This window comes from Gobio gobio (assembly GCF_949357685.1).
Source record: "Gobio gobio genome assembly, chromosome: 8".
Taxonomy (NCBI): Eukaryota; Metazoa; Chordata; class Actinopteri; order Cypriniformes; family Gobionidae; genus Gobio; species Gobio gobio.
The window spans coordinates 33,671,178-33,695,180 of NC_137114.1; the positions used below are offsets into that span (position 1 = coordinate 33,671,178).

Genomic DNA, 24,003 nt, shown 5'->3' on the forward strand with positions numbered 1-24,003 from the left:
CTAATTAACAGATATTCGCTGATGCTGACACTTTCAGACAAACTTTACTCCACTGCGTGTGGAAAAAAACAAGCCTTTGTTTCAGACGAGTATGTGTAAAATCGTGTTGTTATCTTCTCCAATTAATTCAACCGCTTTTCAAAGAGACTAAATTGCTGTAATTTCTCTGTGTGTGCGTGCGCGCGTGTTTGTCACAGAGAGCGAAAGATGGAGAGAGCGAGAGAGAGAGAGAGAGAGAGAGAGAGAGAGAGAAAATTGGGTAAGGGAGAGGAAATAAGGATGTAACCCATGTCTAATATAGACAATGTCACTGTTGTTTTCATCTGAACTTAGAATCGTTTAATTTTATTTTTATGTTTGGGAAAATTATATTAAATGTATTTAACTGCTGTCTACTTAAACACTACAAACTGCACTATATATGCATTTATGTTGAAGTAATCAAATGCCTCATTTTATAATATAATATATATCAAATATATATAGATATAGATAGATGTTCACATTAAGTACACAGTATCAAATGTTTAAAATTGTAATACAAATACATATATAGTAGTTCCTCCTTTAAACATTTTGTTTCCTAATGAACAAAAACAAAACAGCTGTATGGACTCAAGCTTATAGTAAAGCACACGAGGCTTTCTCTCAGGTTTGATTCTTTTATGTAAAGATAAATGCACAACCTGAATTGAATTGGAAATCCCATTCCAAACACAATCGCACATTATTATGAAAGTCCAATGGTTGATATGAGAAAGCATGAAAACACATCATTTAGTTGAGCTGTGATGTGTGTTTCTTCCTCTGCAGGGAGTGTCAACTCTGAGACAGCTTTCATGATCAAAACTGACACTGAGAAGGCTAAAGAGGCAATTATATGAAAAAACCAATAAGGGGTGGTCCCTTTACACAAGAGTGGGTTACATCTGTGTTTGTGGTGTTTTTTCCCAGAGCAAAATGCATCATATTGAACGGTTTAAGTGACAACATATTGCTATTGTTCTGCCTATAGCATTTGTTCGTTTACATTGCACAATTGTGGACGAGGCATTGCTGAGACCCTGAGTGATGTTACATTCAGTGTGCGGCAAGGTTTAAGGGTTTTTGTCTAGTCAAAGCAGTGCACATTGACCAGTGTGATGTGTTCAAATGGAATTTGCTACATTTTTATATGTAGCCGGGCACTTATAAAACTTTGATATGATACATATAGTCCACCCAAAAATGTAAAATCTGTCATCTCTAGGGTGACGTTCCAAATGTGTGACTTTCGTTCATCTGTGGAACACAAAAGACATTTCGAGAAGAAAATAAGAAAGTATTTTTTTGTCCATACAATGAAAGTCAATGGTGTCCAGTGTTGTTTTGGACCCCATTGTTTATATTTAAAAAAAAATGTAAATCCCCTAAAATGTCTATCTAAGCTGTCCCTTTCCATAGCAAGCCATAATTACAAAATAACTTAAGAAGACAAGTAGACTTTTGTTCTGAGTTTGATATCATTAAGATGGCCACAATAGGTTCATTTGTCATGACATGCAAATTCAATTTCACCCATTTCCTCGTTATGGCCTATAATAAATTTCATGCTGAGCTCACACAAATTCAGCAAAATCTGCTAAATATGGAACGAAAAACAACTGCTCACTTTGCGGTTTCCTTTTTTCTCAATTCGCAGAGACAGTATATGCTAGAAGTCCTTTTGTTGTGATATTTTATGAAACGCTCTCACCGCCCCGTGTCCACTTATTACTGAGCTGATGCTGCTTATGTTTCTGTATGTATTCTTGGACATCATTCAAGGGAAACAGTAGGGAGGGAGGAGACTTCTGTCCTAGTTAGTCAAGTCACATCTAGAGTTCAAACATAGGCGTTTCAGAGCAGCTGAGCGAACGATCACCCATAAATAAAGGATAGACTTTACACAGTGTACCACACAGCGCAAGGCCACAGCCCTGAGCTTTCTAGTGAAAGCTTCTGCTCAGGTGTTCAATAAGAAGTTGATTTTTCATGCCAAAACTTTGTGGGACATGCTGTGCAGTCTGGCTGATGTGATAAGACGCTCCCTTGGATACAAAAACATGTGACTTAAAACAAATAAAATACTGGATTTCTTTAATGAAAAAGTCTCTTGTTTTTGGTTCTAGAGTCTCAGCTTGGCTTCAACCATCTGATGGAAGTCTTCACGGAGTATGCCTATAATGAGAGCTTCTTTGAAAATGGATCCCGGGACTTCAATGCCACGGAACAAGGGGGGCGGCACCAGTACAATTATTACGCCATGCTTCTCACTCTGCTCATTTTCGTCATCGTCTTCGGCAACGTGCTGGTGTGTATGGCCGTCTCTAGGGAGAAAGCCCTGCAGACCACCACCAACTACCTGATAGTCAGCCTGGCCGTGGCTGATCTGCTAGTTGCCACACTTGTAATGCCATGGGTCGTTTACCTCGAGGTAGGTTTTCAGTGTGATCGGATCCTTCCTTGTTGGGAATGCTAAAATCATTTGAACCATGAACCATTTGTAGTTTGTAGTAATACAAGGACAGATTATTCAATTATTTTCAATTGATTAGATTGTAATTTCTTTCGTCACTTTCTTCATAACTCAGAGTCAATCTGGGCAAGAATGAACTAAGAAGAGCTGCAGGCACCAGCGTCTTAAACCTCATTCTAGCCAATCAATTTGCAGTAGCCACTAGCACATGTCTAATTCTAGAATGTCTGATCCTAGCCACGGGTTAGTAGTTATTTTCAACCAAGAGCAGCCTCCCTTGTGGTATGTCACTGAGCCATACATATTAGTAAAGCTATCAGATTGCAAGCAAAATCCATAGGTTGAAATCTACATAAAGATCATAATCTTGACTCATGTTCCTCTGAGATTAATGCAGGCAGGTTGATTGTGTGATTTTAAACTGAGCTCTGAACAGTGGGTCATTAGCCTTTTGATATATTGTGATGTGTTGTTCTTCTCTTAAAGGGACTCTTAAAGTCAATAAATGAAAGTCATAATTTATTTATCTTGAATCATTTATACACGTGAACAGAACATTAAGTAGTGCTATTGTGAGATGATTGAAAAAAGGAAATGGAGTCTGATTATTGGATAAATAAAAATTGCTGTTGGTGCGTTGCTATATTAAAGTCCTCCATATTATTATTATTAGGACAGATGAGATCATCATTGCAAAAGATGTTTTTCATAAACAACTTTAAAATATCTTCAGAACATGATGAAAATGTCTCATGAAAAATAACCTAATTATGCTAGCAAGAAATGACCAAATGAATCAAGTGCCTTAGCTTAGCTGCAGGGTTGAGCATAGTGCAGTTTAAGAAATGTCCCCCTTTTTAATTTGAATTGAATTGGTCTCTCCCCACTTTATGCTGAATTGGATTTTGAATAGTAATGGCAGAGGGAATTTACATACACAACACAATCAAACAAAGGATTTTCATTTAAAAAAAAGTTAACTTATTAGACATACACTAGTGCTACAATATCCACCACATTGTTTTAAGACTTTAGATACAAATTTGAATCTACTGATTATATAAACATCACGTTAATATTGAGTAGGGTCGGTACCGAACTTTTAAGGGCACCGACCGAATTACGTCGATAATACCGAGTACCAATTCACATTAAATCAATCGGTACCAAATTTTGGTACCTGAGAACGCATCTGGTGATATAAACTAGTGTCTGTCATTATTAAACCGCAAAAAAACTATTTAAATACGAATCCTGCGTGTTTCTGTGCAAATGAATGCAGTAGACGCGCGGTTTACCTCACACACACACACACACACACTCACTCACTCAGAATCGCGTATGACGGTCGCATGTTTCCGTCTCTGCCGTCTCATATGAGGACATGAACGCACAAACGTCATCTCCAGAGCCACCGAGAGTCACTTTATCAGCATTTTACAGTTTAATTTGAGAAAAACTACCGTCATGTCATAAACACACAGAAACTCAAAGGTCTTCACGGCAACCCATCAAAATAAAAGTTTGGAAAACTTGACAAATATATTACTGTTGTACAGTAGAATTTAGATGAGTCTCAATATAATAATAATAATACTAACACTAATGTAATAATAATACATTATCAAAACTTAATTTTTTAAGTAATAAATTAAAAATGTTCTTCATGTTTTAATTTTAACCGTATAAAGCTCAGTTGTGCAGCACTTTGTTTGACAAAAAGTTTAATTAAATTAAAAGTTAAATTGAATTAATGTCTTTTGTCTTCATTTGATTACCAGAAACACAGGAATTAAATTAAAAAGAAAAAAATTATAATATGGTTGTTTTTATGAATTAAAAATTAAGTACCTAGTAGCCTACTATTTACTAGTAAATATTATAGTATACAAACATCACAGACAATGGCAGACAGCGACCAGGGCATGTCTGGCATAATGTCAATAACACTTCTATAAGCAACTTACAGGTTCTTTACAGTTATTGATGTAAGCATCCCTAAAGTACCGAAAAAAGGTACCGTTGGGTACCGATACCGGTTAAAATGTGAATGGTACCCAACCCTAATATTGAGTAGTTTACAATTAACAAAAATATCTATTTTTCCTCCAAAAACTAAGGCCCCGTCCACACGGAGGCGCGTTTAGCTAGCCTGACAAGCCAGACCCACATCAAGATGTTGGGTCTGGAAACTCACCATTGGCAGGGCTCAATCCGAGGGGCGGGATAAATGGTTGTTTCTGCACCCTCTGCACCCAATTGGATAGCGCCATGAGCGCCACAACCAACCAGAGCAAAGAAGAAGGTGAAGCTAAGCTAACGTTAGTTGATAGACTTTCGCCGTATCCGGTTGGTAAAACTCTGAACATATCTTCTTTTCTTTAGAATGACTTCAGTGCCGTTCTTTGTTCTTTTCTCAAAGAAAAGCTTAACTCCAAGTCTTCCAGAGCCGCGGCCAAAGCCGATTCAAAAGACCGCTGTTCATCAGCTTCTTTGTTTACGAGTAGCTCGTAGAACCTCCGCAATACTGCCGTGACGTGCCGTCATTATGTTAAGCCCGCCCACCGACTCTACACACAGTGTGATTGGCCTGACCAGAGTTTGGTTTTTCCAGTTCTCAGGTCTACCGAGAGTTGCTAAACTACACTCCCAGCAAAATACATTTTCTGCCACTAGTGTGCGTCTAGATTTCTAGGCTAGCGTTTAGCTGTATACATAAACATGTTGTACTGTATCAGCATTTCATCCACACTGATCCAGCGTTTTGGGAGCATAAGAACGATATTTTTTTAAATTGGGTCCCAGAGTGGATAAATCTGAAAACGACACCCTTGCGTTTTTGTGGGTACAGCCAATCCATATATTTTGTGAAACGGTGATCACACCACGTCCCACACAGGAAAGATTAGAAAGGGATAAAGCTACGGGCACTGGGCATGCACACATCAATATTGCATCAGTTAATCACATTTAATTACTTGCATTATTGTAAGGGTAGGTTTAGGGTTGGGGTAGGTGTAGGCGTTAATAAAACACAATCTGGTAAGTAGCAAATTTATTTATTGTTATTTTATTGTGAGATTTTGCCTCACTTCCTACCATTGCTGTACCCCTTCTAGCCACATCTCTTCTTCTCCGTTTTTAGTGTATTTCTGTTGCAGAATTACAGAGCCACATACTGGCCTGGCATGTATACTACATCGTTTTGAGTCGGTTTCAGTGCTCTCGTGTGTACGCAGATATTTCTTGAAACAAGGAAAAAAAAAGTTTGGATAGGGAAAGTTCTGGCTTCATGTGGACGGGGGCCTAAATTATGAAAGTTAAAAAAAAAATCAAAAGAATCAACAGCTGTGCATCTCATTAGTGGTGTTTCATCCCTGAATGAATCAGCGATGTTTAATGAATGAATCGTTTGAATTGATTCAATGACTCACTCATAAAAGCAGTCATTTGTACCGACTGCTTTTATGACTACTGGCACAACGATGTAACTGGCAGGCATTCGAAAAGAGTTCTAATAGAAACATACATCTGACATTCTGACATCGGTTTGTTAATATAGCAGTTGAATACATTTCCATCCATCCATTCTCCAAACCACTTGTTTTGTGTTGGTTCACTGGATGCTGAATACATTGTACTCTATTTAAATCTTTTCTCCTTAAATTCTGGAATTTAATTGGAATTTAAATGCATTCTGAATGCCACACGACTCTTTCTGTGCACAGCAATTTAAAAAGTTTCTATTTCTCTCCTGACTCCATACTGATTATTGAGCCGACCCCCCCCCCCTCCCCTCTCTCTCTCTCTCTCTCTCTCTCCCTCTATTAGTGCAAGGACATGTTTTGATCACTAGCAATGTCTGAGAATGATAGCTGTGAGGCTCATTTCATCTGAGTTTAGAGATATGGTGATGAACTGATTCCGGCAACTCACAGCCGCTTTCATTAGAGGTGTCAAATAATTCTTTAATCAATGACAGCGATGCAAACTCCAGAGGCAGGGACCTAAGACCATCAAGAGCTTTCTGAGTCCCTCGGCTTGCCTGAGGACACACATTAATCAAAGGAGGCTCAGAAAGCTCTGCCAGCTAGGAGATGCAAACTGTGGATGAGGCTGACCTGTGCTATATTGCTTCTCTCTGCCAGTTTTATCGAGTAAACCAGAGAAAATGCCAATATTGTATTGCTTTAAACATTATTATAGTGGCTGAAGCTGTTGCAAATCGACTCCCGGACTTTCAGACGAGAAAAGCAAGTGGTTATGGTGTTACCTTGGATATTTAGAACCTAAAGATATTAGTAATATGCAGTACTTCTTGCAAGTAACTAACTATTGCACATTTATAGGTAAACAAACAGTGTTAGACTGGGTAAATCCAGCCTGATCTGCCAGCGATTTGATTTCGCCCTGCAGCTCAGGCTGGAAAACTGTACATTTTTCTATCCAGCTTCCGTTACAAATCTGGGGGAATCAATCACAAACCGGCTTATCCACCCGGCGCGCTATTGATGGGTTTAACACGATAACGGATAGAGAAGTGACGGATCGTTGGTCTGATTGGTTGAAAGACTATCCAATTGCGTACAGAGTCATTTGAACTATGCCCGTTGATCACGCCTCTTGTGCAGTATAAAATACTACGGACCCACTTTATATTAGGTGGCCTTAACTACTATGTACTAACATTTTAATTAATCATATGATACAGTGCACTTGTGTACATACATGTTTTTACATTGTACTTACATTAAAAAAAATACCTGCATGTAAATACATCTGTAATTAATTTCTTTTCTTCCCTTACACCTAACCCTACCCTTAAACTTACCCATACCACCACACCTGTCCCTAACCCTACCCGTATCCCACCTCAATATCAGCAAAAGTGTTTTGCAATACAATATGAACACAGTAAGTACATTGTACATATTTTTTGATGTAAGTACATAGTAGTTAAGGCCACCTAATATAAAGTGGGGCCGAAAATACAGAGCAGACTCCCCAGACTAATGTTCAATCTTAAAAGATTGAGCTTGTTCTGGTGATAGCCAGACAAAAACAGTGTAGGTTTGCATTCAAATGTGATGTTCTAAAAATAAGCAGTGTTTAGTTATCCGTGTCGGTCCTCCTAGGTGGTGGGAGAGTGGCGGTTCAGCACAATCCACTGTGACATCTTTGTCACCCTGGACGTGATGATGTGTACAGCAAGCATACTCAATCTGTGTGCCATCAGTATCGACAGGTATGTGCACTGCCATTACAAGGGTCGTCTAATGCTGACCAAGACGTAATTTGGTTGCGCAGCTCAAAAGAGGGACCAACTCAGCTTTTACACACCTGAAAATAAACCAGACTTGGTGTTGAGGTTGTTGTTATACATAGACAACAACAATTTCATTGTACATTGTCACTTACATGAGCTCAGAATAGTAAGGAATACTTGTTAGATCAATAGCAGTTCTTACTAAACGTCTCTATTTATATATGCAGCAAGTAATCAGATAGTAGAAAGAAAGAATAGAAGGGATTGCAGAGGTCATGGAAAGCACCAATATGTGGTGCTATACATCACAGGTCACATGATTACAGATATTTTAGGAAAATCATGTCCAGAGGCACGTAAGAATATGAAACAGGTCGTATTAAAACAACAATGGATCCATTTTTGTCTGTTTTATCTCTCACAGGTACACAGCTGTAGCTATGCCTATGTTATACAACACACGCTACAGCTCCAGGAGGAGGGTCACAGTCATGATTTCTGTCGTCTGGATTCTGTCTTTTGCAATATCATGTCCACTGCTGTTTGGACTCAATAATACTGGTAAATATGGGGGGAAAATAACCTGGACTGGTAGTCCATCGCCGTTCAAAAGTTTGGGATCAGTAAGAAATTTAAAACTTTATTCTACAGTATAAGGATGCATCACACATTTTTATAATCTTACAAAAGCTTATGATTTAAAAAAATTAGTTTTTCTATTGCTCAAAGAGCATGATAATGACACTGAAGCTTTGACATTATGGAAATCAATTCCATTTAAAAAATAAATTGTAATTTAAATACATTAAACTATAATATTTCACAACATTACTGTATTTTTGATCAAATAAATGCAGCATTGGTGAACATTAAAATACCCTTACCCTCCCCAAACTTTTGAACAGTAGTGTACAATTAAACTTTGTAATCACATATGATTAATTAATGTAATTAATTTATGCATCTGCTGAGAAATTACTTTAAAGGATTAGTTCACCGCAAAATGAAAATTTATATCAATGCAGTTTCAACGCGCTTCCATGGGCTCCAGAGGCTCTGCGTGATCCCAGATGAGGACGATCGGTCATTTAATTCTTTTTTTTTTTTTAAATGAATATACTTTTTAACCTAAATTGTTCATCTTGTGCAGCTCTGCGAGGTGCTAAGGATGACGTAATCATGTCGGAACGGTCACGCTAGCGTAGGCAGATGTACTGCCCCCGTGTTTACAAAGTGTGTGTTTTTGGTAAAGGGCGTTATGATTACGTCATCCTTAGCACCTCGCAGAGCTGCACAAGATGAACAATTTAGGTTAAAAAGTATATAATTCATTTTTGAAAAAAACATTTAAATGACCGATCGTTTCGCTTGATACGACCCTATTCCTCATCTGGGATCACGCAGAGCCTCTGGAGCCCATCGAAGCGCTTTGAAACTGCATTGATTTGGACCTTCAGCATTTTGGTTCAGCATTATATGATGAAAAACCTTCAAACGTTTTCTTCAAAATACTTAATTTCTTTTCGACTGAAAAAAAGGAAGACAAGAACATCTTGGATGAGATGGGGGTGAGTAAATTATCAGGATATTTTCATTTTGGGGTGAACTAATCCTTTAAATGAAGACAAAGACATTAAATTATTGTGGAAGACAGGTAAATAATTGAATGTACACTATAAAAAGGATCCTTAGAAGCCAATATACTGTTTTATCTCTGTAAGTTTATTTCCCACTGTGCGTTACTGTCCACTTTGCAGCGTTTTATATGCATTACTCTACATGTGAATTAATAACCACAAGGAATATGAAAGCTAAACTCTGTGCAAGTGGATCACCTTGTCTTAAGCTTGAAAAATGGCTTCTGCTTAGAAATATTATTATGGTACAATGTATCAGCTTGCACTAAAAAAACTGAATTTACAGAGTATTAGTGAAAGTTATATTAGAGGAAGTAATATAATCAGCATTCTTCTGCTTGACTGCTTGTAGTGGGAGGATGGGGGTCAGGTACTCGTGGGCATGGACAAAACAAGCATTGTGTGTTAAAACAAATGTACTGATTGTTTGAGCAATAATAAATATATATATATATACTACTTATAAATAACGTGACAATTTTAGCATCTTGACTAGCTAATTTTCCTTTGTGTTTTCTGTTACAGTCACCCATGATGATGCTCTGTGTGTTATCGCAAACCCTGCCTTTGTAGTGTACTCCTCCATCGTGTCCTTCTACGTTCCTTTCATAATAACGCTGCTAGTATATGTGCAGATCTACGTGGTACTGCGAAAGAGACGGAAACGTGTCAACACTAAACGCACATGCCCAGTTGCGGACATAGAAATGAGCTCGACTTTAAAGGTGAGAACAGCTGTTTGATGACAAGTTGTGAAAGTTTCTACTTACTTGGCACTCCAGTATAGTTTAGGGAATTGGGATTGTAAAAAAAACTGCAGTGTCAATGAATTTCATAGTAATTCATCATCAGCACTGTAATTCCCATTAGCAGTATATCAGTAATGAACAGTTGGATATGTTAGGTTGTGCATCTGTGATCAAAGCGCGTCTAGAAAGACCTTTTCCTTTTTTTTGCTTGTATTGATTCTCCCGACATACAGCAAATCAATGCAGGAAATGGCCGCTGCTTCATATCACTGTTTGTTATTATAATACATTGTTAGTCTTTGCATTGTTTTAAACAGAGCAGCAACCTCCAGGCTTCTCCATGGAGCGCATGCAACAGCAGAATAAATTCAATATAGCATTATTCAAAGAAACTGATAGCTTATCTGTCCATCCTAAGCTTCTTCAAGGGCATCAGTGCATTATTGAGACCCATTTGTGTTTAGGGAGTTCTCATACTGTGTCCGGACGGCATAAGTAAACATTGCATCTCCTATCAGTGGTTTGTCACTGCTGTGACTTCTCCAAAGCATTCTGATGTGAAAACAGGCTTTAGATCAACATCATGTTTTTTTCAGAAATGCTTTCATTTTGAAGTGCAAAATTCATCCATATCCATCTAAATAGCAAGTGTCTTGTTTTCAAAACACAGAACTTTTGGATTTAGATTTGACACATCCGCATCCAAAATTAATGCTTTGTAGACTGAGAATGCAAAGCTTTTGCAATGCCGAGCAGGTAATTTAAAATGTTAAAGGATTTGGAAACTTTTCCTGCACATTACCTATAAACATGATCTATAAGCTGACATTTGCAAAAAAAAATATCACTGTAGCCGAATGGAATTACCTACCTTGGAGTTGCATGTTCCTCCGATTTTTATAATTGCAAGTAAATTTAAACCTAACCTGGGGCGGGACAACTAATTCCTTTCTGGTCTAAATCTGTCAAAACAGTCTGGTGTTTCTTCTGTGTGTTTCAGAAATGCACTCACCCTGCTGATGTGAAACTGTGCACTGTGATCGTCAAGTCCAGCGGGAATTTTCCTGTAAACAACAAAAACGTGGTACAGCTCATTTCACTCTTGCTTTCAAAATATCGCTCTCACAGGATTTTTGAGCTGCTGTATCCACCAGAAGTATTGATAATAGATGACATTTGAGAAATCATAATGTGTCAGCAAATATAAAATGTTAATCTCTGCACCCACAGTTTACTTTATATTAAGTTATATTGACTGAAACAATAAAGAAGTTGTTTGAAAGACTAAACCATTTTTTGTAGTGGATTTGTTTCAAGGCTTGATCATGTGCACTTCAGCTAAAATTACTTATTTTTCACCTCTTTTTCTGTTAGATCTTCATAAAGGAGGTGGTAAACAATGGGGACGACATCCACATGGATGAGAGCACAAATTTAAACCCTCCGAGACAGAAGAAGCAGGATCAGTCTGCTGCAGGTCAACAACACAGCAGGCTGGTTAGCTCTAATGTAAGAGAGACTGACATATCACCCTCATTGCCTGAAGCTGGTGTCAAACCTGAAAGAAATGGCAACACCAGCAATATCACAAAAGGGGCCAAAGCATTTGAGATCCAGGTCTCCCCCACTGGCAAAACACAGACATCGGTCAAAACTCTTAACAAACGCAAAATCTCCCAGCAGAAGGAGAAGAAGGCCACTCAGATGTTAGCTATTGTCCTTGGTAAGTGTGTGCGATGTTATTCGATGTTAAAATACTTTAAAGGGGACCAATTATGCCTTATTTAACAAGATGTGATATGAGTCTCAGGTGTCCTCAGAATGTGTCTGTGAAATTTCAGCTCAAAATACCCCACAGATCATTTACTCTACCATGTTATAAATACCAATGTTGCTTGTAAAGTTTAAACAATTTGACTCTGTGGCATTTTGAAAACATTGCTGTTTATTCAACCACCACCAAAGACTTTAGATATACAAAGACTGTGCACTAATATTGCTTATGAATAATTCCCACCCTTCTAAATAAAAGAGCCAATCAATGGTTAAAGTCATCGTATCACTGCAGCTGTCATAGAGTGCAACAGTCCTCTTCCGGAAGTAAAAACTCCATTCATTTTCGCCATAGAGAAATTGATTTTGAATGGTAACTTAAACTGCCTTTACATGCAAATTAACTTTAATTAATCTGTAGGCTTTAAAATGGAGTTGGCCCACCCTTTGCAGCTATAACAGTTTCAACGCTTCTGGGAAGGCTTTCCACAAGGTTTAGGAGTGTGTTTATGGGAATATTTGACCATTCTTCTAGAAGCGCATTTGTGAGGTCAGGCACTGATGTTGTACGAGAATGCTTGGTTCGCAGTCTCTGCTCTAATTCATCCCAAAGGTGTTCTTTCAGGTTGAGGTGCAGGCCAGTCAACACCAAAGTCGCTCATCCATGTCTTTATGGAACTTGCTTTGTGCACTTGTGCGTAGTCATGTTGGAACAGGAAGGGGCCATTCCCAAACTGTTCCCACAAAGTTGGGAGCATGAAATTGTCCAAAATGTCTTGGTATGCTGAAGCATTAAGAGTTCCTTTCACTGGAACTAAGGGGCCAAGCCCAACCCCTGAGAAACAACCCCCACACCATAATCCCTCCTCCACCAAACTTTACACTTGGCACAATGCAGTCAGGCGAGTACCGTTCTCCTGGCAGCCGCTAAACCCAGACTCGTCCATCGGATTGGCAGACAGAGAAACGTGATTCGTCACTCCAGAGAACACATCTCCACTGCTCTAGACTCCAGTGGCGGCGTGCTTTACACCACTGCATCCGACGCTTTGCATTGCACTTGATGTAAGACTGGGATGCAGCTGCTCGGCCATGGAAACCCATTCCATGAAGCTCTCTACGCACTGTTCTTGAGCTAATCTGAAGGCCACATGAAGTTTGTAGGTCTGTAGCTATTGACTGCAGAAAGTTGGAGGGAACAGGAATAGTGGTGAACAGGTGACAGGGTCGTGGGTGGCCAAGGCTCATTGGGGCACATGGGGAGCAAAGGCTGGCCCGTGTGGTCCAATCAAACAGACGAGCTACTGTAACTCAAATTGCTCTAGAAGTTAATGCTGGTTCTGATAGAAAGGTGTCAGAATACACAGTACAACACAGTTTGTTGCGTATGGGGCTGCATAGCTGCAGACCAGTCAGGATGCCCATGCTGACCCCTGTCCACCGCCGAAAGGCAATAATTTGATTATGCTGTTCACAATGCTTCATGGGATTGTAGTTCTTTCCCTCACTGAAGCTGTTAAGAAGCGTTATGTAAGTTTGTCTTTTTGTCTGATTTTCAAGTACTTTTTTTGCTTCAAATCAAATCTTGTAGTGGTGTGTGATTAACCTTGTAGCTGATTGTCTTGGTTCATGGCTTATAACTCTTTAACAAGGACTTATTTTTAACATCTTAAAAATAAATTGAAAAAATTATTCCCGAAAAACAGCGCTGGTAAAAAAAAAGCGGGGTTATAATGTGTTATAATTTGAGTGGTACTGGTGGATTTTAGTGGGGAAATTTGAGCATGTCTTTGCGTCATTACGTCACGTCTGTATATATAAAGAAGGAGCCCGGCTAGTAGTAGTATCCCATGTGAGGATGCTGCAGGATCATTTATAATAATAATTTATAGTAACAGTTGTTATTATAACAACTGGAGATTCACCTGTAGTCAAAAGCAAAAGATTAGACTGTACGGAAATTGAAATCTACAGGCAACGCTAATACACATTAAATACACACAGTCACGCAATGCTGGTGTTGTTAACATTAACAATTTGAGAACAAAGTATAACAATAATAATAATTTGCACAGTTTGATGTGATATGAGCTAAGCTATTATTGGTAGCACGATTTATTGTTTTTTCTTAGTTGGTTTCAAGTGGCAGACATGTAACTTACTTGGTCAGATAACATTTTGCTGGGAAAATTCTTTTTTTTGTTGTACTTTCAAGAATCTGTGATTCCGAAGTACAGTATCCACAAGGTGCTGTGACTGACAGCCACTAGGCGTGTAACGGTACACGTATTCGTACCGAACCGTTTTGGTACAGGGCTTTCGGTTCGGTGCACGCCTGTACCGAACGGTTTCCGAGTGCAATGTTTAACAGTTAACAGTCAGCTTGTTTTTAAGCGCGGAACACGATTCAATCCGAGTTCCCACACGAACATATTAAGTATTCAGTACATTTTATCATGAAATTAAAACGAAAACTGCCGTTTTGACGCTCTATGTGGCGTGACTGATCACTGATCACAGTTCAAGCGGCCACGCAACACGCACGCGCACGAACGCCATCATCTGTGAAGGCAATCGTCTTCCTAAAGAATAAACATGAATGACCATCTGAAGGTATGCTGAGGATACATTACAACTTACTGTCATGTATAATATGTGGTGTAATCGCTAAATCGTTGTTTCTACGGCGGAAAGACGTCAATATAACTGCTTGTAAACTAAACAATGTCATGTAACGTTAGCATCACATTTACCTCAGGCAGTCATTCAGTGTCCACAGAATTTTATTCACTAGAGAAATCAACTCTTTCACTAAATATATGCTCTATATTAGCCGTTATATTCATTATATTCTGCTTAACCTGTTAGGGATGTCGATTATTTCATGCATGTTAAATAAACCTGTCATGAAAATGACAGACATTGTGTAGGCTATAAATTATTATATTTCAACAACGAATTGGAGAAAAAAACTATTTTATAATTAGATTTAGAAGTTAATGCAAAAACTGCCTTATGTGAAGTTTACATGTTTGCATACAATGTGTTATTTGAGTGTTGATTATTATACCTAAAAATTAATAGCAACTGAATTTAGGCTAATAGTTTGGGCTCTGTTGTTAACCTTTAATATTAATGTGCAAGTAAGGGCTCCCTATATAATTTACAGAAATATCTTCAATAAAATTTTAGTTATAATTTAATTAATTCAAGGACAGACACTTTTTTTTCTTTTTCAGTAAACCACTGTTTAATAAAAATAAATAAAAAGCAATTTTGTAAAACTGCTGTACCGAACCGTGACTTCAAAACCGAGGTACGTACCGAACCGTCAGTTTTGTGTACCGTTACACCCCTAACAGCCACACATACACATCAAAACATTAGATTCATCCACGCGCGATGCACAACCCACGTAAAGACAATAATTCTGCAAATAACTACGATTGCAGGTTTCAAACAGAGATGGTTACAAAAAGGCAAAACTTACAGACTGTAGCCGTAATTATATATATATATATATATATATATATATATATATATATATATATATATATATATATATATATATATATATATATATATATATATATATATATATATATATGAAGACTTCCAATTCAAAAGCCTCTAAAAGCCATCTCGGTCAAAAATGAGATAACAATACTGAGTGAATGCTCTCCGCACACCATATACGTTCATTAAATACTTTCACCTCAAGCCCACTAAATCCCAGCCTCAGTCCTTTCAGAATTACTGGGGCTTAGGTAGAAACGTATACATAAAGCCTGGCAGAAATCCTAATTTTAAAGAAAAACGTCAGACGGACTTAGAGGCTTTTGCAGTCTTCATATATTGTTTTAGTGAGCTACACAATATTACACAAAATTAAAAACATGCCTCTGCAAAACCTCTGAGTGAAACATTTTATACATGTTTTCAATTCTAAAGCACAGTTTCTTAACATTGCTCACCCAAATATTTTCTTCAACATCTTTGTCTGCTTTATTTTCAGGTGTATTTATCATCTGCTGGCTGCCGTTCTTCATCACACACATTGTGAACACTTACTGGCACGTCCCTCCTGAACTCTACACCGCTTTTACGTGGTTGGGCTACGTCAACAGTGCAGTAAATCCCATCATATACACCACTTTCAACATTGAGTTTCGCAAAGCTTTTATTAAGATTCTACACTGTTGAGAGAGAACTCACTTCAATGGAGCAGAAGGGATGGAAATAATACCTCATCTGCAGTGGACACACTGTAAAACTTTATTTAAAGAATCAAAATCAGATCCCACGTGGACTATGCCCTGGGGGCTGCATCTCTTGCATTTCACTGAGATTAAAACTAAAGGAATGTATATAAATTGTCTGTATTATAAAAGTGATTTTGTTCCAAGATCATATCGCCCATAAAAGAAAAGAAAAATGCATATGAAAACCCCTAGAGGAGATGGGGCTTCTTAAGCAGTATCTACAGCACAGACAAAAAAAGCAATGCCTTTGCTTATCTGTTTGTCAGTATTATTTTTCTTGATTTGATTATTTGCTCAAAACCTAAATGCAGCTACAGTAGGTGGAAATTTTAAACCGTGGTAGTACATGCAGTACTGTGACACAAAAAGATGCTTTGTAGTAGCCTATATGCATTGCATGGAGGTTGTAATTTATTTCTGTTGAAAAGCTTATTTATGCCAGTCGTGTCTGCAACATTGTCCCACATTTATAATATGTTTGTTAGATGTTCTCTCAGCAACTAACAGCAAGCAGAAACCTTAATACATTCACCCAGGTCATTTGTATCACGCCTACAGCAAAGTTGATTTAACATTTCAAAAAAGCAAAGTATATCATTTCAGTAAAATGCGAAGATTTTCAAACATAACAACCTTGACCGTCGTTTGTCAACCATTTCGGTTCCTTTTTCGGCAAGATAAGATAATACTGATGGATTGAAAGGGGAGAATAAGGATACACTGCTTCCAGTCCCTGAGGATTGGTTTGTGTGGATGGATGAGAGCAAATGTGTCAGCAAAATGAGTGTACATTTAATTTAAGGTTCCAATTGACTATTTATTATGTTTATATACGTAGCTTTTCATGCTTTATATGACACACCTTGAATGTGATGGGCCTGCCGTTGCACTGTAATGCATGTTTTCATGAGATGTATGTTGCACAATGATATAGGCTTGTATGAATAAAGTAATTGTGCACTGCCGGTTCAAGACAGATGTTTTAGTGATATAAAGCTACAATATCTGCTATTCAATATCACGATCTTTGTTTGTTCATCATCGTAAACCTTGTGAGAACTCCGGCGAAAGACTTTCCTGCAAACTTTATGGAATAAAAGAACACTGGAGCCTAAACAAAGTTCCTCTCTTGCCTGAGGGTTGACTCAAAAGATGTGGCACAGAACGTTTGATATGAATGCATGCTCCGTGGACAACACAATGACATTAGCCCCATGGCAACCATCTGTGGACACAGCTGATGATCGACACACTGATTTTTGTTGGCTATGCACACACCACTACACTGCTAAACTCAGGGCCACACAAACTTTGTGTGGTCCAGATGCACATCTTGTTAGAATCCATATACAGATTACAGTCATTCTCAAAAGTTTACGCACCCTTTGCAGAATCTGTGAAAATGTGAATAATTTTAACAAAATAAGAGCGATCATACAAAATGCATGTTTATTTTTTATTTAGTACGGTCCTGAATAAGATACTTTACATAAAAGTTGTTTACATTTAAAAATAAAAAAAATAGCTGAATATAATTTATAAAAATTACCCAGTTCTAAAGTTAGATTCTTAATACTGTGTGTCGTTGGATGATCCACGATGGTTGTTCTGGAGTCCCATGTTTGTACTGAGGAGTTAAACTGCCTAATGTTCTTTCTGGGGGTTAAAAACGTTTTGAATTTGATGATCGATTTACTAAGATTAAGTAAATTGTACTAAATTTGTCTTCCGGGAAACACGTAAGTATCTTCAGTTGCTTCCGAAGAGCAGTACTAAATGAAAATATATATATATATATATATATATTTAAACAAAATAAAGAAAATTTGGACATCTTCATCCTGTTCAAAAGTTTTCACCCCTGGCTCTTAATGCTCTTAATGTTTCTTTCTCGAGCATCAGTGAATGTTTCAACCTTTTTTAGAGGTTGTGTTTGAGTCCCTCAGTGTGAAAAGATGGATCTCAAAATCATACAGTCACTGCTGGAAAGGGTTCAAATGTGCGAAAGATGCTGAAGAATTTGCAGGACCTGAAGGTTTTTTCTGAAGAACATTGGGCAGTTGAACTGCTCAGGACAAACAAGGTAAAAAAAAAAAAAAACAGTCATCCAGGTAAGGAGACTCAATATTAAGAACTATATGTAAACATCTTTTATGTCAAATATCTTATTCAGGACTGTAATAAATAAAAAATAACATGCATTTTGTATGATCCCTCTTACTTTGTTAAAATAATTAACATTTTGCAGATTCTGCAAGGGGTATGTAAACCTTTGAGAATGACTGTATAAGAATTCAAAATCCTTGGAATCCAAAGCCCTTAACCGGCCCACAACCGCCCTGAGCCATGACGTCAAAATGCAGCAGAAAGAGAAAAAATATCCATTGCATTCTTTTAAAAGCTTCCACAAAGCCTTCTGAATGACTGCCAATGAAGTAACATTAAGGTGCAGTTACAAAATCTACTACTGTACTGTATATAAACAGAGTTTCAATAACAATTCTCCACTTTTTTTACATCTTTTTCCACTTTTAAAATACTTTAGAATTAAGTGTAATCTTATAATATAAGTGCATCACAAATAAAATTTCAGTGTAAGGTACAGGGACACGTTATAAATGATCACCCTGCATTGATTGTGAAAAACAAATCACTGTCAGAACTCCCAGGGTCATCCGTATAGACATGCATTGAAGGCCTTAAGACGAGATTAAATCTGTGGTGCCTGACCCTCAACGACTGGGGTGTGTAGGGCACTAGTCATTCATTGCACATTTCGAAATAAAATCTGCCAAGAACATTTTTCACCACTTGCTTGCATTCCAATCACAAATGCGGGATGGATGTGGACGTGCTGTATATGAAGTCTGTGAAGAATGATTTTGCTCTGACAAATGAGAAACACTTGAGCAAAGTAAACTCCACACTTGACTTTTCAATAGAAACTGATTAAGAACTTAAAATTCTTCAAGCCTCATTAGCTGACTAAATTACCCGTTAAAAATAGCTTCAGCTTGGTAAATTGCACTAAATATTCCTGGGTGGAAACGACGACATTCCGTGTAAGAAATGTCATGAATCTGGACAGTTTGTAATGAACTAAATTGCTCCTTTGATACCCTGCAATCAGGTCTACTTTTCTTGCGAGTCAAAGAAGAAGCAATGCAAAGACAGGTTTCATCATTAGACGCGCCGTTGATTATAGGAAAGGGGTCACGTGGGTGGGAAATTGTCATTTTGGAGATGTGAAAAGTAACAAAGTAAGGGAGGAAGGGAAACATTTGAAGCTATTCTAAAACAGCTGAACATTTCAAATGTAACCATTCACAGCATGTTTTGGACTAATGTGTTACATTCATGTGTTGTCTCTTCAACACATGGTAATGTTCATCTTTTGGATCTTGGGGCTGGATATGTTGGGCTGAGAATGAGTTCTGAAGGCAAGTAGAGGGAAAGAGAGCGAGAGAAAAGGAGGGAGGCTGTGTGAGGGCTCCCAAAGCGCTGAAGCTATAATCACATGCTTGGCACGGTTACCCCCCTCCCTCCTATGAGCCCAACTAAAGAGAATTAATCTGGACCAGCTGAGCCACAGGCAGGTGCTGTGTTTGTTTTTCCGATGTGTTAATAAGAGTGCTCCTGCTGCCCACTGGACCATACGCCACACACCCCACCCAGTCAAGCCACACAGCGCTGATTCATTTAACAGGGCAATGCTGTCAGGAATTGCAAATAGAAGTCATTTGTCCACACAATTATGTAATTATTTGAGGAAATAGCATTGAACCGAGGCCCTCCTATCCCTTCGGCTCAATGTAAAACCTTGTTATGATTTGAAAGGAATTCTGATCGACTGGAGCACCACAATTACATTCATTTTCTAAGTAAACACATTTCTACTTAAGCACTTTACAGGAAAGTAGGTTACATGTAATTATTTCAGTAGGGTAAGATGGGGTAAGATGCCCCACTTAAGAATCATGTGCATTTACTTTTAAATTGTAACGTATAGAGATATACCTTTGGCAAGTGCAGGATGATAATGTATCTGACAATGAGTTAAGGAAAATATTGCTAAACTGCTAGTTGTCATTAGGGATGCACGATATATCAGCCTCCATAACGTTATCAGCCGATATATGTACAATTTTAATGTTATCGGCTCGATAAGAAAATGCAGCCGATATAAGCAGATAAATGCGAACTGATAAGATACAAACTGTTCGCCATGATGGTTTTTAATTGCTTGAAATATGATTGGAATCTCTTCATAAAGGAAAATACAGTTAAGTGCAACATGTGCAGTGCTTGTCTGTCAGATAGGCTATATAAAATTATAATGAGAACATTATCATTGTGTTCTAGGGACATGGCTTTTAATGGTGACACTTTTGTTTTTGTAATCATGCTCTCAAATATTATATACAAATTTGGATTTAGACTTATCCGCCAATATATCGGATATCGGCTTTCAAATATAAAGAATTATCGGAACTGCATCGGCCAAATGTTCGTATCGGTAGTTGTCATAGCACAAAAAATCCCACTATAAAATGGGCCAGAATATTACATGTAGGCTAGAATGTTTACACAATTTTCTTCAGAGACACTAAATCTCACAAATGTTAATATTCAGATGAAATGATAGAAAATGTATATGAACTTCATTAAATGTGTTGAGTTTTGTACCATCTAGCCTACTGGGGTTCATCTTACCCTGTAAGCTACAAACTTATTACAATGTTAAAGTCCTATAACAATAGTTATTTATAAAATAAGAATTATGTCTTGTGAATTTTTAAAAAAAAAAAGTAATGCACTCAAAATATCTTTTTAAGTGGTTATACGAGCCGTGAGGAACGCGATTATAAGCCCTGAATTTGAATTTACGCTGGTTTGTGTTTTGATATATTTAATAAAACGTCTCAGCTTTCAAATAGTGTTGATTTTGATGATTTGATTTCAAAAGAATTCAAACAATAAATGTCGTGTGATGCTTTTTAATGTGGCGATAGCCTATAGATCGCTAAGCTCCAGTTCAAAGGGCAACACCGAGCCTCATGAATCAATCTCTTCCAGTTTACTAGTTTCAGCACAAAATAAACATGAATGAACATCCGATGGTATGTTGAAAGGAACAATAAAACTTACTGAAATGTATCATCTCTCATTTCCAGTCGGTGTTTCAGCTGTGGAAAGACGTCCGCTAATCAACCGCCTTTTGAACAGTCACTGTGACTTTACATAAATTAGCCTACCTCAGGAAGGTTCAAGTAGTGCTCGTGGTTTAGGGGAAAAAAAACTATTATTTCTTATTTAAAGTTTGTTTGAGCAAGTCTTCTAAGTCTCACAAAAATGTTTTGAGATATTTAAAGGCTTTTTAAATATCCAAACAAAAATGTTTTGGAACAGATAGTTCTGGACAAAAACAATTATGTTCAATTACATTTCTACAGACAAATAATCTGTAAACCACAATTTTAAACTCTCACAACATTTGGGAATGAACCCTGCATCAGCACCTTTGTTTGCCAATACACTCCTAAAAAAGGTGATTCAGAGGTTTTTTGGATGACAGATGGTATTTGGTAGAAGCAAACTTTTGGATCTTTTGGGATCTGAACTGAAAAAAGATCTTTAATAAAATATAAAACAAGTGTATACATATTTTCCTTTGACATTGAATTTAATGATGTGTTCATAAAATAATAAATATAATGGTAATTGCTTACATATATTTCTTTCAAATGATTCGTTCAGAAGTCTTTTATTGCTTTTTGACATATTTGACATATTATAGTTCATGCTTATTAAATGAATAATAGTAAATAACTTAAACATTACATTTCATAAGGAACAAACAGTTCAGTTACTGTCTCTGCAGTCTGTTTTCCCCTTTCTTTTCTGATTGCTGTGGTACTATTTTCTCAAGTAAGTGGTACTTGTTTTCCTCAGGTATCAGCAGGAGCTCACCGGGCTATCAGCCAAACCTCAACACCTTAGGGTGCGTTCATACTTGTCATGTTTGGTTCGATTAAAACGAACCCTGGAGCGATTGCTCGGTTAGTGCGGTTCATTTGAACAAATGTGAACGCTGCCATACGAACCCTAGTGCGCACCAAACAAGCGGACCGAGACCGCTAAAAAGATGGGTCTCGGTCCGCTTCCAAACAAATTCTGGTGCGGTTCGATTGATATATGAGTAGAGGGCAAACGTGGAGCAACGAGGAGGTAAAGTGCCTCATCAATATATGCAGATCTTCATTTCCGCATACAACGGAGGAAATCCTGGTGCTGTTTTGAATGTTTTGAACTTTTTATGAGCTCTTCGTGAGTTCTCAGCTGGTAAAAATAAAACCATATGTACACGCATAAAATGCTGGCGTTTAATCCAGCACACAGCATTGTTTTGAATGTTCGGTAAGCAAGCTCCGTCGCGAAATATACGTCATAAATGCCGACCAATCAGGTTGTGACCGTATCCCTATGCCTTTGGTTCGGTAACTTTAGGTTCGCTGTTAAAAATGCCAGTGTGAACACTAAGCAGACCAGGACTATATGTTTTGATTTAGTTTTTTGGTCCAGACCAAACTAACCAAACGAACCGAACTACAAGTGTGAACTCACCCTTAGTTGCATGTGGTATTTGGGGGAGGGGCATTTTCATTCTAGAGAGCATTTGATTGGACAAAAATGTGTGGTGCAGGATGAGTCATCAGCTTTTGTTTTTGTTTGTTTGCCTGGAAGAGAAATACTGTATAATTTAAAGGGGTCCTTGATTATGATTTCACATTTTTAAGTGACCATTCAGAAACGTCCTATTGCATTCTACATGTTGTCACTTCTTAGTGAGTCTCTCCATCATTGTCCGACTCCGGTTTGAACATAAAAGGCTGAACAGTTTCTGACATTTTCAGTGCGAGTCTGCGTGAGGTAATCGGAGCTGCTAACACGAGCTCTTGAAGCTCCGCCCTCTTCTAGAAAAGGGGGCCGGGAGCAGCAGCTCATTTGCATTTAAAGGGACATCTTGTAAAAAGGGGCATAATAGGACCCCTTTAAATATAAAATATGTATATTTTGCCAACTTTTAGGAGTACATTAGAATAAAGATGTACATACTTACAAAATAACATACATGAAAGTCACAATTGAAAGCCACAAAACAATTAATGTGTGGGAAAATGTCAGTGTGTCCTCAGGCTCTTACTATAGCAATTATAATGTAAACTAAATATTTTTTAATGGTCTGAGTTTATTATGGCAACAGATAATGTGATGACTGTGAGACCATGGTGTCATTCTCTGGAAGAGGTTTTAGTGCATGCTGGGTAAAACTTAATCAACCATTCATTAGTAGAGCTATCTACAGTACGTGCTTGCCTGAAGGACCCAAAAGTAATGAAATGAAAGTCAGAGCAATAATTGGTCACACTTCACTAGAAATCATCTCTTTGAGATGGTACTGTATTTTTCAGCATATTTCTTTGTATGTGCAGTCTTGTGTATAAATTCATTTTGATCAAATTTGCTGTGGAGATTTAAACCTAATCCGTGTATGATGCTCTTTGTTGCATTAGCAATAGTCCACAGGGAATATTTTGGGCTCGGGTAATATGAACGTTTTAAAGCTTTGAAGAAAAACGTCCCAGCTCAAATTATTCTCAAGATCCAAACACTAACAATTATTTAATTACATTAAATTGAGGATATTTGAAAAATGTAAATCACACAGTGGGAAGCCCTCTCTTAATCTGCCTTTTTTTTTTGTCTGTGTGTTAACATACGCACAGGCACGCACGCACACACAATACAATTTATTTGT

The 24,003-nt window shown here is 37.7% G+C and overlaps 1 protein-coding gene across 2 annotated transcripts in view; it reads left to right on the top strand.

Moving 5' to 3' along the window:
* Positions 1 to 17,297, top strand: part of drd2a (dopamine receptor D2a) — a 52,547-nt gene extending 35,250 nt beyond the window's left edge. The window contains exons 2-8 of one of the 2 annotated variants that reach the window (XM_079823958.1): positions 2,151 to 2,455; positions 7,633 to 7,742; positions 8,188 to 8,324; positions 9,926 to 10,125; positions 11,150 to 11,233; positions 11,524 to 11,872; positions 15,938 to 17,149. In XM_079823958.1, coding sequence (XP_079680084.1) covers positions 2,177 to 2,455; positions 7,633 to 7,742; positions 8,188 to 8,324; positions 9,926 to 10,125; positions 11,150 to 11,233; positions 11,524 to 11,872; positions 15,938 to 16,125 — 1,347 coding nt within the window. In that variant the 5' untranslated portion in view covers positions 2,151 to 2,176 and the 3' untranslated portion in view covers positions 16,126 to 17,149. Of the gene's footprint in view, positions 1 to 2,150; positions 2,456 to 7,632; positions 7,743 to 8,187; positions 8,325 to 9,925; positions 10,126 to 11,149; positions 11,234 to 11,523; positions 11,873 to 15,937 lie in introns of both variants that reach the window. The other variant, XM_079823957.1, reaches the window with a different exon arrangement.
* The last annotated feature ends 6,706 nt before the right edge of the window (positions 17,298 to 24,003 follow it).